The 13,271-nt window shown below is 38.7% G+C and overlaps 1 protein-coding gene across 1 annotated transcript in view; it reads left to right on the top strand.

The window, feature by feature from the left end:
- thsd7aa (thrombospondin, type I, domain containing 7Aa) overlaps positions 1-2,897 on the top strand; it is a 177,235-nt gene extending 174,338 nt beyond the window's left edge. The window contains exon 28 of the mRNA XM_079829676.1: positions 2,113-2,897. Within this exon, the coding sequence (XP_079685802.1) occupies positions 2,113-2,200 (88 nt within the window). The 3' untranslated portion in view covers positions 2,201-2,897. The remainder of the gene's footprint in view (positions 1-2,112) is intronic.
- The last annotated feature ends 10,374 nt before the right edge of the window (positions 2,898-13,271 follow it).

Below are 13,271 nucleotides of genomic sequence, written 5' to 3'. Positions count from 1 at the left end.
TCACCCCAAAGAACCGCTGAAGAACCATACAGGAGCTTAACACGTTCTGTATATGGAAGCGGTGCTATATAGCACCTCAGTCATCCCAAAGAACCAGTGAAGAACCACTGAAGCACCGAGATTTGGTGCTATACAGCACTTAAAGTGGTTCCCCTATGTTTACGAGCAAAATAACCACTTTTAGTGCTATATAGCACTATTTTTTTAAGCACCAGAGTTTTAAGTTTATGCTTACAACTAGTGGAAATGGTCTGCTGGTTCACACATTCTCTATAAAAAAGACTAAATTAAATAAATATATAATGGAATGACTGAATTTGTCATGGAATGTTGCAATAAATAAATAAAAATACAATTAAATGTAAGCATAAATTAACAAGGTGTGAAATGCATTTTTATTTATTTACATGAACATAAAATACCACCTGAGATACACCATAAAATAAAAAGCCTTGAAAAGGCTAAATTAAATACACCTTGAAATAAAACAATGCAGACAATATAAAACAAATACATTCCAACATCCCATGACATATTTAATAATTGTATTATATATCTATTTATTTAATTTAGTCTATTAAATCACTCCGTAATGCACGGTTGCTTCTCAAGTAAATTGATTTTGTTTCTGAATGTTTTAGATGGTGTAACTTGGAAAAATGCAGTGTATCCATACAAATCTATAGATGACTAATATACACAATATTTTAGCCAGTTTTTGTTCCCACACTGCCCCCTGATGGTCAGATCGAACATAGCCATCCTCATCATCATCAATGAACACTCATCCTTTTCTCATTTTCTTTTTTATTATGAAATGATGTAACATGCTGATATATTTCTTGAAGTTCACCTATTAATGTTAATAGTTTGACCTACTTACAGAAAAGTTGTTCTGATGCTACTTAATGACTTTGAGCTAAATTGGTGACATTGAAGTTGTATTCACATGTGTCCCTATCTCTGTGTCATAGTACTCGCTAAGGTAAGTTTGGTTTGTAGAGTTTAGCGAGCTGGAATGTGCTGCTGGCTACTTCCCTGTTCCTTCCATTGCTAAAGCATATGCTTCCTGTAAAAGTTAGCATGGCAGCTAATTAATAATCATAATAATTAATAATCAAAGCTAACCTTTTTTAGCATCTGTCTTCATGTCTTATCAGAAATATCTCTAGTTAAATATTTAAAAGCTGCAAAATAATTTTTTTTTTTTTTACAAAAGTGCTGTCAAATCGATTATTCGCATCCAAAATAACATTTTGTGTATACTTAATATACATGCATGTGTGTGTATTTATATATACATAAGAATTATACACAGTACACACACATATATTATGTAAACACAAACTTTTATTTTGGATGTAATTAATCACGATTAATTGATTTGACAGCAGTAGATACAATATATTTAATGTTCATAGAGTAACTTAAATTGTGTAAAAAAGATATGTATAGGACTATAGAACTGGGTTCATTTCAATCACACTCACACACACACACACACATATATATATTTATATATAAATATATAGCTCATATATATATTTCTCACACACACAATACACGAAAGAAACACGCACAATGTAAAAAAAAAAAAAAAAAACCCTGAATACAATTATGAAAACAAAACAAAATGACTGAAACTTAAACATTAAGATGGAAAATAAAATCATTTAAAATATTTATAAAATATCAATTAAACCTAAAATAGAATCTCAATAAATGATAAAATAACACAGGTGCAGTATGTACTGTTATAGTGGTATAAGCTACAAGCTCCACCAAATTCATTTCTTGCATGATAAAAAAGGGCCTTTACTAAAGCATGGCAACCAGCAGCGCATGGACCTTAACAACACAAAATACCCTCAAAAAACACATTTCAGTGTTACTTTTTCATTTGATAAAACACTTGAGTAAACAGATGCAATAGATATAGAGGTCACAGATTTAAAGCAGCGTCGTACAGTATAAGATGCTAGAGAAGGTCATATCTCTTCAATGTGTTATCTTTATTAAATCTGTGCAGGTAAACAATCTTGCTATCTTTTTGCATCTGTTGAAGCAGAAATTAGATTGCTTTGCATTAACAGCGGTTTTGTTTTTCCACAGCAAAAAGCCAAAGAAGCCCCAGAGAAGACAGATGAACAACAGACTCAAGCCTCTGACGCTGGCTTACGACGGCGACGCTGACATGTAGCCTAACCACGTTCGCTTCGCACTACAGATACTCGCCTCTTTCCACAGTCGGCCATCGGTACAAGCCTCAAACAAGGAGACTCGCGCAAACTCACCGACTGCTTTTTATAAGACGCTAATGGAACCTCAGAGAGAGACTCGATCCGTGTTTATATAATGTTTCTCCCCCCTCCTTTTTTTTTTTTTTTACGTTCAACTTTTTTGACTTTATTTCACGAGAGCCTTCACAAAAAACTCTTCAAAAATCTTCTTCAGGAAGTCTGCCTTCACCTCTCTGCCATCTTTCTGTAACATAGACTTGTCTTTCTGGAGGAAAGTTGCAGGACCCTTATTAAATTGGGAGGATTTTTTTGGCTGAGAAGCACAAAATACGCCCGTCTCCTGTTTAGTAAAGTCGCCCTTCTTGCCAGCGGCTGTTGGGACGTGTCATGTTCAGAGATCCTAAATTATCTAGCAAGAAGCATTTTCAGCGCTGAAATGTTCTGCCGGATCCTTCTCTGCGTCAATCAGAAGGGTAAAAGACTGCAGCTCACTAGCGCCCCCTATAGAAACTCTGGCCTGCCTTTCCCCCCTTTCTCTATTCAGGCTCCATTTTGCACTATATTAGTGCAGCATGAACATTTACTTATAGCATTGCCATAGAAAACTGCCTCTCGCAAAACAAGATGATGTACAGTCTTGCGCTAGACACGTTTCTTAAAAAAAAAAAAAAAAGAGCGAGAGAGAACAAAAGTAGCCCTTTTTCCTTCTGATGGAACTCACAGATGTTTGTTTCTACATACTTGTTTACTGGTTACCTCCTGTTTGTGATAATGGGGCAGTTGAAAAGATTTTTGTGGACTCCACAAACCCCCTCCTGTTGTGTGTACAGTTGCAATCAGCCACGTGTTTGCTTTCTTCGCCTGGTTGACTCGTGTATGATTCAGTGGTTCTTTTCACCTTAGAGATCCGGGTCGGTGAAGTTTTCCATGTGTTTCAGTCTTCTCTGATTCCAAGGGCTCCGTGTTCATAAATCGAGCGATATGATGTTGGATTTACTGATCCCACTGTGTCTGTGTGAACCTATTCTGTTCACAGTATTATATACCATGGCTACCTAACACAATAACGACATGAAATTCCATAGCCGCTAGATTTGGAAAAAACAATGCTCTGATCAGTTCGGACAACATTCGTTTGGCATCAGAGATTGAAAAAATCTCAGCTCAATAAGTAATAATCAAAAGATACTGTGTTTTGTGCTGGCACATTGGATAAGGGATGATGTATAGCTGGTTATTATTGTAAAATAAACCCTGACAGGGTGATCAGTGGATTGGAGGGGGAGTTTAATCACTGAAGATGATAATATTTTGTGATAATTGCATTGTTATTGCGATTCAAAATCTTTTCAGTAAGTGAATTCAAATCGACTAAAGGCCCGTTCAGACCAAGGACGCTAACTATAACGATAAAGTTCTGAAAAACGTTCTAAATATAAAAGAATAGCAAAGTCCACACCACAACTATAACAATAACCACACAGAGAAACAATATCATTGGAAGCACTTTCAGAACGTTTTTTTCCCATCTGATGAATGATAAAAACATTGACAGCCAATCAGAATCTATTCTGCTTTAACAAACTCGAGCATTTAATTTGGCAGACCACAAAACTGCAGTGTGCGCTGCTAATATAGTTAACGTTATAGTTATTGTTGTTGGTGTAAACGGGCCTTTAAAGGAACTTTTTGGGACTTTTGCTTATTCACCGTATCCCCCAGAGTTAGATAAGTCCATATATCCCATTCTCATCTCCGTGCGTGCCATAACTCTGTCTGACGCACCCACCGCTAGCCTAGCTTAGCACAAAGACTGGTGGTAAACGGCTCCATCTAGCCTACTGCTATAATAATCAAGGAACTTTGCTGCCTGAAAATAGTCCCCAGCATGCTCTCTGTGCAAGCCGCTTGTCACGTTGGTTATGTTGACGGACGTTAGCCTATTTCCAGGTGCTGTGTAATATCATTGCGCCGCATGGTACGGCAGCAAAGTTCCTCGATTATTACGCAGGAATGAGAGTATAGTTCCTAGCCATATCGGTCTTTCATTTTCCGGCGGTCTTGGTACATGATGTAACTATACACTTCACAACATGTAAATAGGAAAATGTTGTCGTTATTTTGTCACTTATTGAGCAGTAGGCTAGCTGGAGCCATTTACCTCCAGTCTTTGTGCTAAGCTAGGCTAACGGTGGGTGTGTCAGACAGAGTTATGTCTAGCACGGAGATGAGAATAGTATGTTTGGACTTATCTGACTCTGGGGGATACGGTGAATAAGCTAAAGTCCCAAAAAGTCAGCGTGTACCTTTAAACTTGAAAAATGTAAACAACAATAATAAATGTTGCCATGGCAACTAACTTCAATAACTTTAAGTTGAACTGAAAAAAAAATTATAAAGAAAGGACATGACAAAATTACTAAAACTTAAATTAAAATGGAAACCGCCAAAATAAAAATACAAGTCAACTGAAAATATTTATAAACACCACCACTGGTAATAATGACCGGTTGACTGTACACTATCCCGCTTATTTCACGCCAAATAAAACACATTGGCATAGATATTTTATAATTTAACCTTTTTTTGATGATTGTATATCATCAAAATATGAGATGGGAGGAAAACACAAAGTTTCTCGGGGGAATGCAAAACTTTTGCGAGAGAATGCAAAAGCATTCAAATGTATTTTTTCCTTCCATATCTCATATTTTTTCCATCGCCATATCCCTTTAGTGGCACTGTATCATCATAAAGCTTCAGTTATAATATACAGAACAGTCAGGCTAGCAACAAGATGAATATTAACTAGTACTCAAGACATTTCATTAAACACATTCGTTAACTGAGACGCAAGATGGCGGCAGTTGCGTTTGACATGAAAGTAGTGCCAGTCTGATATACAGCACTGCCGTGATGGTTGACCAGAATCCAGTATTCCAGGGAGCTGAGTAATAAGTCTTTTTTTTCAAAGGAAAAGTATAGAATTGTTTTTTTGTTTTTTTTTTACCTGATGAGGTGCAAGTTATATTTATCACCATGACATGAACCTGCAGGTAATCGCACACCAACAGAATTAGATGTTATGTGGATTCAGATATGACTGAAATGGTCATCACTGTCACCGACCATCTAAAAAATTGGGTAGAAAAGCACAAATAAGTAGGTAAGGGCCAGTTTTTCAAAAACCACATCTACAGTGAATGAACTATGGGCGCTATTGATCTCTAAAGGCATATCATTAAATTTGCTTTCAAATACGACGGGTGAAAGGAATGTTTACTTATATGTTAATACTTGTTTTGTTAATTTGTAAATACATGAATGATCTTTTATTTAATAATGATTTCTTTATTATATATAAATTTGTTCATTTCTTTTTTACTACACAAAGTGTTTAGTACAAACCTCTCGAAGTGTTTGAATGCATGTGTGTGTGTGCGTGTAGAGGGAGTGTATGTGTGTGTGTGTGTGTGAGAGAGAGAGAGAGAGAGAGAGAGAGAGTCTATTGTTACTGATCTTCGCTGGGGCGATCCAGGTTACTGTGTGAAAATATTGCTTTCTTCTTTTCCTACAGGTTGTTTATATGTGTCTGATGAATTGCTGATAATAAACAAGAAAAAACATTGCTGTACATGTGACATCTTTCAGTTTTAATTTCAGTTTAACCTGCCGGTTGTTGCATTGTCAACATCAGAGAAATGCACATTAATATGCCTGGGAAGATAATGCTGGTTGATTATAGTAATTGATTTCCTGTAGATTTTTAAGATCGTCTCACTGTTGACTCACTGTTTTGAGTGGATACATTCACTCAGTGTGACATGAGAAAACAATAATAAACAATAATTTCAATGACAATAATGACATTGACACATATGATGAAACATAAAGCAATGGTTTATGGTAACTTCAAGTACATGGAGTTACTCAACATAAATATTTAAGGGGTTACTGATGGATCTGTCACATGTAAATGCCATATCATCTGATATACAACATGCTTTAATGCAGTGTTTCCCTCAGTCATGGCACCCTTTGAAAATGTTCTCCATTTTGTGGCACCCCCTCGCATACGTTACGCTAGGGGTGTAACGGTTTTCTCACTGTTCGGTTTGTTTCACGGTTTTAGGTTCACCGTTTCGGTACGGTTCAGTATTTGCTATGTTCAGGGAAAAAAGGACCACTGTGAAATGAAAATAATAGGAACAACTAATTTAAATACAAGCAGCAGCACAAATAAATACTATTGAGCAAAGATACTAATAAAATAAACTATGCTTTTCAGGTTTTTCAGGTAAGCCTACGTCTAACATTAGTTTTCAGGTACAGAAATTGATCAAATGTAAAATAACATAGCATATTTGACTGTATAAATTAAAGATTAATCCTATTAAACTTACAAAAGCTATTCAATCAAGAGCAGTGAGTGATGTCCTTGTCTTTTGTTGTTTGACATTAAACAGACAGCAGTAAAGGCTACTGCCCCTTTAAGACCTAATGCTCAGATATGCGTCGTCTTTCTCGAGTCGACTGTATAAAGTTTACTTAAGGCATTTACAGACTATAGCTAGAATTCCGAGGATGCTACGTCATCGACATCCGTCGAAGGACTGTTCCAATGTCGAGGATCCTCAGAATTTCAACCAAGGTCTGAGTCCTGCGTTCGAAAAATATGCCATATACAGGAAAGGATGCATACGAGTAGACTTCGCGCTCTCAAATCACCCACAATCCTATGCGCGCAGCTTTGCTATCTTGTTCAAAAAATACAAAATATCGGAGTCGGAGCGTTAACGGGGCAATATGCTTTCAAGTGTAAGTATTTACGTTACCAAACATTTGTTATAAATGCCAGTACAAATTACTACCGTACTGACATTATACAAATTACGTTATTGATGGCTAACGGACCTTTTCACTGACGTGATTACGCAATGACGTGCACTTGCTAGCCTGTTCCATTTACCTGTTCTCCGAATGCTAAAGAGGAGCCTCGCCTAGCCTCTGAAGGAAGTGACTTGGAAGGACCAGTCCTGCAGAGGAAGGATCCTTGACATTGAGAAACAACAAATGTCTGCTTGAATACTCATCAAGATGGACATGTTGACATACTTTTTGTGTGAGTTTGTCCGTTCAAGAGCGAGACTTGAAAGAGAACTCAATATTTGCGCGCTGTGAGACGTGTGCGCGCTCTCGGATGAGTGCACAGAGACACATTTTCTCACAGCGCACGTGACTTCTCATTCGCGTCTTATGGTACTACACCCGGGTGATGACGCCGAAAATGACTGGTCATATTCGAACATACGGCAGCACTCGCATGCATTGAACAAAGTTTACATAGAGAGAATTATTTGAAAAATGTGAAGAAAAAAAAAATGTATTTGAAGGACTTTTACACAGCACCCCTGCTCTCGTCAGATGGTTGGGAAACACTGCTTTAGTGTATATATATATATATATATATATATATATATATATATATATATATATATATATATATATATATAGTATGGGTCTGCACCAGTCAAGGTGCCCATACTGACCCCTGTCCACCGCCGAAAGTACCAACAGTGGGTACGTGAGCATCAGAACTGGACCACAGAGCAATGGAAGAAGGTGGCCTGGTCTGATGAATCGCGTTTTCTTTTATATCACATGGATGGCTGGGTGCGTGTGCATCGCTTACCTGCAGATCACATGGCACCAGGATGCACTATGGGAAGAAGGCAAGCCGGCGGAGGCAGTGTGATGCTTTGGGCAATGTTCTTCTGGGAAACCTTGGGTCCTGCTGCCATCCACATGGATGTGACTTGACAAATAGCACCTACCTAACCATTGTTGCAGACCATGAACACCCTTTCATGGAAACGGTGTTCCCAGGTGGCTGTGGCCTCTTTCAGCAGGATAATGCGCTCTGCCAAAAAGCAAAAATGGTTCAGGAATGGTTTGAGGAGCACGACTTTGAGGTGTTGACTTGGCCTCCAAATTCCCCAGATCTCAATCCAATCGAGCATCTGTGGGATGTGCTGAACAAACAAGTCGACCCATGGAGGCCCCACCTCGCAACTTACCGGACTTAAAGGATCTGCTGCTAACATCTTGGTGCCAGATACCACAGCACACCTTCAGGGGTCTAGTGCAGTGTTTCCCAACTACGATCCTGGAGGCACACGATCATCAGTCAAATCATCATCTTATTAGTGGAGACTCAAAGACCTGAAAAGGGCGTGGCAGATAAAGGAGACATGCAAAATGCGCAGTGTTGGTGTGCCTCCAGGATCGGGGTTGGGAAACACTGGTCTAATGGAGTCCATGCCTCGACGGGTCACACGACCAGTACAATATTAGGACATAATGTTATGCCTGATCGGTGTGTATATGCATACGCAACAAACTGCGATGCACTGTGTATTCTGACACCTTTCTATCAGAACCAGCATTAACTTCTTGAGCATTATGAGCTACAGTAGCTCGTCTGTTTGATTGGACCACACGGGCCAGCCTTCACTCCCCACGCGCATCAATGAGCCTTGGCCGCCCATGACCCTGTCACTAGTTCACTACTGTTCCTTCCTCTGAGCACTTTTGATAGATACTGACCACTGCAGACCGGGAACACCCCACAAGAGCTGCAGTTTTGGAGATGCTCTGACCCAGTCGTCTAGCCATCAAGTTGGCCCTTGTCAAACTCGCTCAAATCCTTACGCTTGCCCATTTTTTTCCTGCTTCTAGCACATCAACTTTGAAGACAAAATGTTCAGTGGCTGCCTAATATACCCCATCCCACAATTTGATCAAAAGTGTAAAGACATTTACAAGATTACAATGCTAGCCTATTTTAAGAAGAAAATACGTTTAAAATATATTAAAATAGAAAAGTAAAAATGAATTATTTCTATAAATATAAATCCCCATTGCTCATCATACACCAATCAAAATGGATAATCAAATGACGTAGCCTCTTTCCGCATAATAATTAGCAGTGATACCGATTCAAGCCAATCGGCGTTCAGTATCACTTCACTGAGTCATCAAACCGGCGAGTGACAACAGCTGAAGGAAAAACTTTACATTTTAAATTCAAATCCAAGGAAATCCAAATTAATGTAGATTCTCAAAACACGTGAAACTGAACACGTTCATATGTGAATTTACCCTAATGAATTAATTAATAATGGAGTTCAGGTGAGTAGATGTTAGCTGCGAGATTTATTCCGTTGTTGATAACACTGTAAAAAAAACTATTGTTTGTTTAACTTAAAGAAGTAAGTAAACTGGTTAACTTAATATTTTGAGTTCATTGAAAATAAAAATGTTAAAGGAGATTGGAAAACTCAAAATATTGTTAACTGAACCACATTAATTATCTGAGTTGATTTGACAAAAGAGTTGTTTAGAGCAGTGAAGGAATAGGACATTAATAATTTTAATATATCAAGGGGTTTTCATATCTCTATGGGAGCATATATCATTAAATGGGTAACACTTTACGACACTTTAAAAAAACATTGCTGTCTTTAACATTTTAAGTACAATACATTTGGATGTTTAAGTAATTTCAACTTAAATTCAATTTTAAAATTCTTGTCAACTTAAAAAAAAAAGTTGAAAATGGCTTAACTTATTTTGGAGAGTTAAAGCAATGTAGAAACATATTGTCAACGTATTGATCATATAATTTGTACAGTGCATGAACTAACTATGAACATTTATAAATCTTAGTTAATCTCAACATTTACTAATACATTTTTAAGATCGAAAGTTGTATCTGTTAACATTAGTTAATGCACTGTGAACTAACATGGACATTTTTATTAACTAACATTAACAAAGGTTAATAAATGCTGTAAGAATATATTGTTAATTTGTCATGTGAGTTAATGCATTAACTAATGTTAACAAATGAGACGTTATTGTGAAGTGTTACCATTAAATGTATTCTGTTGAATCAAACCTGCTGCAATTACTGTACAGATTGGTTTGAGCACTGTAGATTTACACCACTAGATGTCGCTCCAAGACAGGGTCTGAAGAGTCTTTTCCCTGAAGAGATGTCTGAAGAGCAGATTTTTTTAAACTTGAAATATTTGGTAATAAATGAAAGTACTTCAGAACTAATACAACTAAATATGTAAAGGCTTAAATGTTTTCCTTAAGACATGATGTTTCCTCACACTTGTCAGATCGCAAATCCGTATGAAACTGGCACAGTACAATTGCACATAGTCAGAGGAAATGTTCAGAAGACCTCACCGTTGGAGGTCATCCCACAGAGTTGGACATAAAGTGACAGTGCCTACAGTGTAAGATGTTCTTTTGTTTTAACAGTGGAGCCGTCCCGCTGCCCTCAGCTTGTTAAAGTCATAGCTGGCTTTAATCAACAGGGTCACAATGCTCCTATGATTATAATCATGGCGTGAGGCCTCTGGGAGTCTTCAGTCCTCATTACCCAATCAGTAATTATCACAATCATGTCTCTTGGCCCTCATTCCAATTGAATTCCACAGCTAAGAGAAGGGAGCCTTACAGACTGACCTAATCAATTAAGTTCCAGTGCAAGGCTACTTCAATCCGATGACTTTGTCCCAACCTCTGAGTTATCAAGATGGAGCGAAAATTTGATTAGGCAGAGCCGACATCGGGTACACACGTAAGGATTCCTGGAATATCAACCCCAAAGAGAAGGAAGGAAGTTCGCTTTTGGTCCAGCATTGAGGAACTTTGATAATCTTCGGTAGATAAATCAAGCTCTGACTCCATTACACCATTAAGTTGCACTTTAGGGAGTCCTAAAACTACAGCTTGTGATTGATTTGAGGATGCTGTGATCTCTGTGCCAAGTGTTCAAATGCTGGGGTGAAGCTTAAAGAGACAGATCACCCCCAAAAAAATCAACGTTTGTTTATTTCCTCAACCTCGCGTCGTACAAACCTGTATGACTATGGTATTGTCTCATTGTCTTTTGTCCATACAATGCTGGTCAGCGGGGACCTCTTATTTTGAACCCTTTGACTTTCATTGTATGAAAAACCAAAACCTGTTTCAATACTTTCTTGGGGAAACGCAATTAGTTTGTGAAGACGGAAAAAGGCTAATATTTTGTGAGAGAACGCAAAGTTTCTAACGCATTTTAGCACGAAAGCATTAAAATATGATTTTCTTTCCCTCCCGTCTCATATTTTGTCCCCTTAGGGGCTCTGTATTTCTTTTCTGTTCTGCAGAAAGAAAAAAAAGTCTAAAAGGTTAAAACAACATGCAGGTGAGTACATGATAACGTCTGAAATTGCATACTGTACATTTGGTTTGAAAATTACTTAAAGACTGTATAAAAAAAGAAAAGAAGTTTTGAGTGTGTCGCAGAGTGTGCAGTCAAAGTTTTTCTTATTCAAGACATATTTTAAAAGACGTGCGTGAAAGCTCTTGACACTTCTGTCAGACGCAGTAAAGAGTGCCTGAGAAAGAGCACATTGTCCTGATTCAGAATCTGAGGTCAGATGAGATGTTGTCAGGCTATGGCTGCATCCGAAATCGCATACTTCCCTGCTATATACAGTGGGGAGAACAAGTAGTTGATACACTGCTGATTTTGCAGGTTTGCCCACTTACAAAGCATGTAGAAGTCTGTCATTTTTCTTATCATAGGTACACTTCAACTGTGAGTGACGGAATCTAAAACAAAAATTCAGAAAGTCACATTGTATGATTTTTAAGTAATTAATTTGCATTTTATTGCATGACATACGTATTTGATACATCAGAAAAGCAGAACTTAATATTTGGTACAGAAACCTTTGTTTGCAATTACAGGGATCATACGTTTCCTGTAGTTCTTGAGCAGGTTTGCACACACTGCAGGAGGGATTTTGGCCCACTCCTCCATACAGACCTTCTCCAGATCCTTGAGGTTTCGGGGCTGTCGCTGGGCAATACGGACTTTCAGCTCCCTCCAAAGATTTTTTATTGGCTTCAGGTCTGGAGACTGGTTAGGCCACTCCAGGACCTTGATATGCTTCTTACGGAGCCACTCCTTAGTTGCCCTGGCTGTGTGTTTCGGGTCGTTGTCATGCTGGAAGACCCAGCCATGACCCATCTTCAATGCTCTTACTGAGGGAAGGAGGTTGTTGGCCAAGCTCTCGCGATACATGGCCCCATCCATCCTCCCCCCAATACAGTGCAGTCGTCCTGTCCCCTTTGCACAAAAGCATCCCCAAAGAATGATGTTTCCACCTCCATGCTTCACGGTTGGGATGGTGTTCTTGGGGTTGTACTCATCCTTCTTCTTCCTCCAAACACGGCGAGTGAAGCTTAGACCGAAAAGCTCTATTTTTGTCTCATCAGACCACATGACCATCTCCCATTCCTCCTCTGGATCATCCAGATGGTCATTGGCCAACTTCAGACGGGCCTGGACATGCGCTGGTTTGAGCAGGGGGACCTTGCGTGTGCTGCAGGATTTTAATCCATGACGGCGTAGTGTGTTACTAATGGTTTTCTTTGAGACTGTGGTTCCAGCTCTCTTCAGGTCATTGACCAGGTCCTGCCGTGTAGTTCTGGGCTGATCCCTCACCTTCCTCATGATCACTGATGCCCCATGAGGTGAGATCTTGGATGGTGCCCCAGACTGAGGGAGATTGACCGTCATCTTGAACTTCTTCCATTTTCTAATAATTGCGCCGACAGTTGTTGCCTTCTCACCAAGCTACTTGCCTATTGTCCTGTAGGCCATCCCAGCCTTGTGCAAGTCTACAATTCAATCCCTGATGTCCTTACGCAGCTCTCTGGTCTTGGCCATTGTGGAGAGGTTGGAGTATGTTTGATTGAGTGTGTGTACAGGTGTCTTTTATACAGGTAATGAGTTCAAACAGGTGCAGTTAATACAGCTAATGAGTGGAGAACAGGAGGGCTTCTTAAAGAAAAACTAACAGGTCTGTGAGAGCCGGAATTCTTACTGGTTGGTAGGTGATCAAATACTTATGTCATTCAATAAAATGCTAATTAATTATTTAAAAATCATACAATGTGATT

This window comes from Gobio gobio (genome assembly GCF_949357685.1).
Source record: "Gobio gobio genome assembly, chromosome: 11".
NCBI classification, from domain to species: Eukaryota; Metazoa; Chordata; class Actinopteri; order Cypriniformes; family Gobionidae; genus Gobio; species Gobio gobio.
This window is presented reverse-complemented; position numbering and strand designations above follow the sequence as displayed.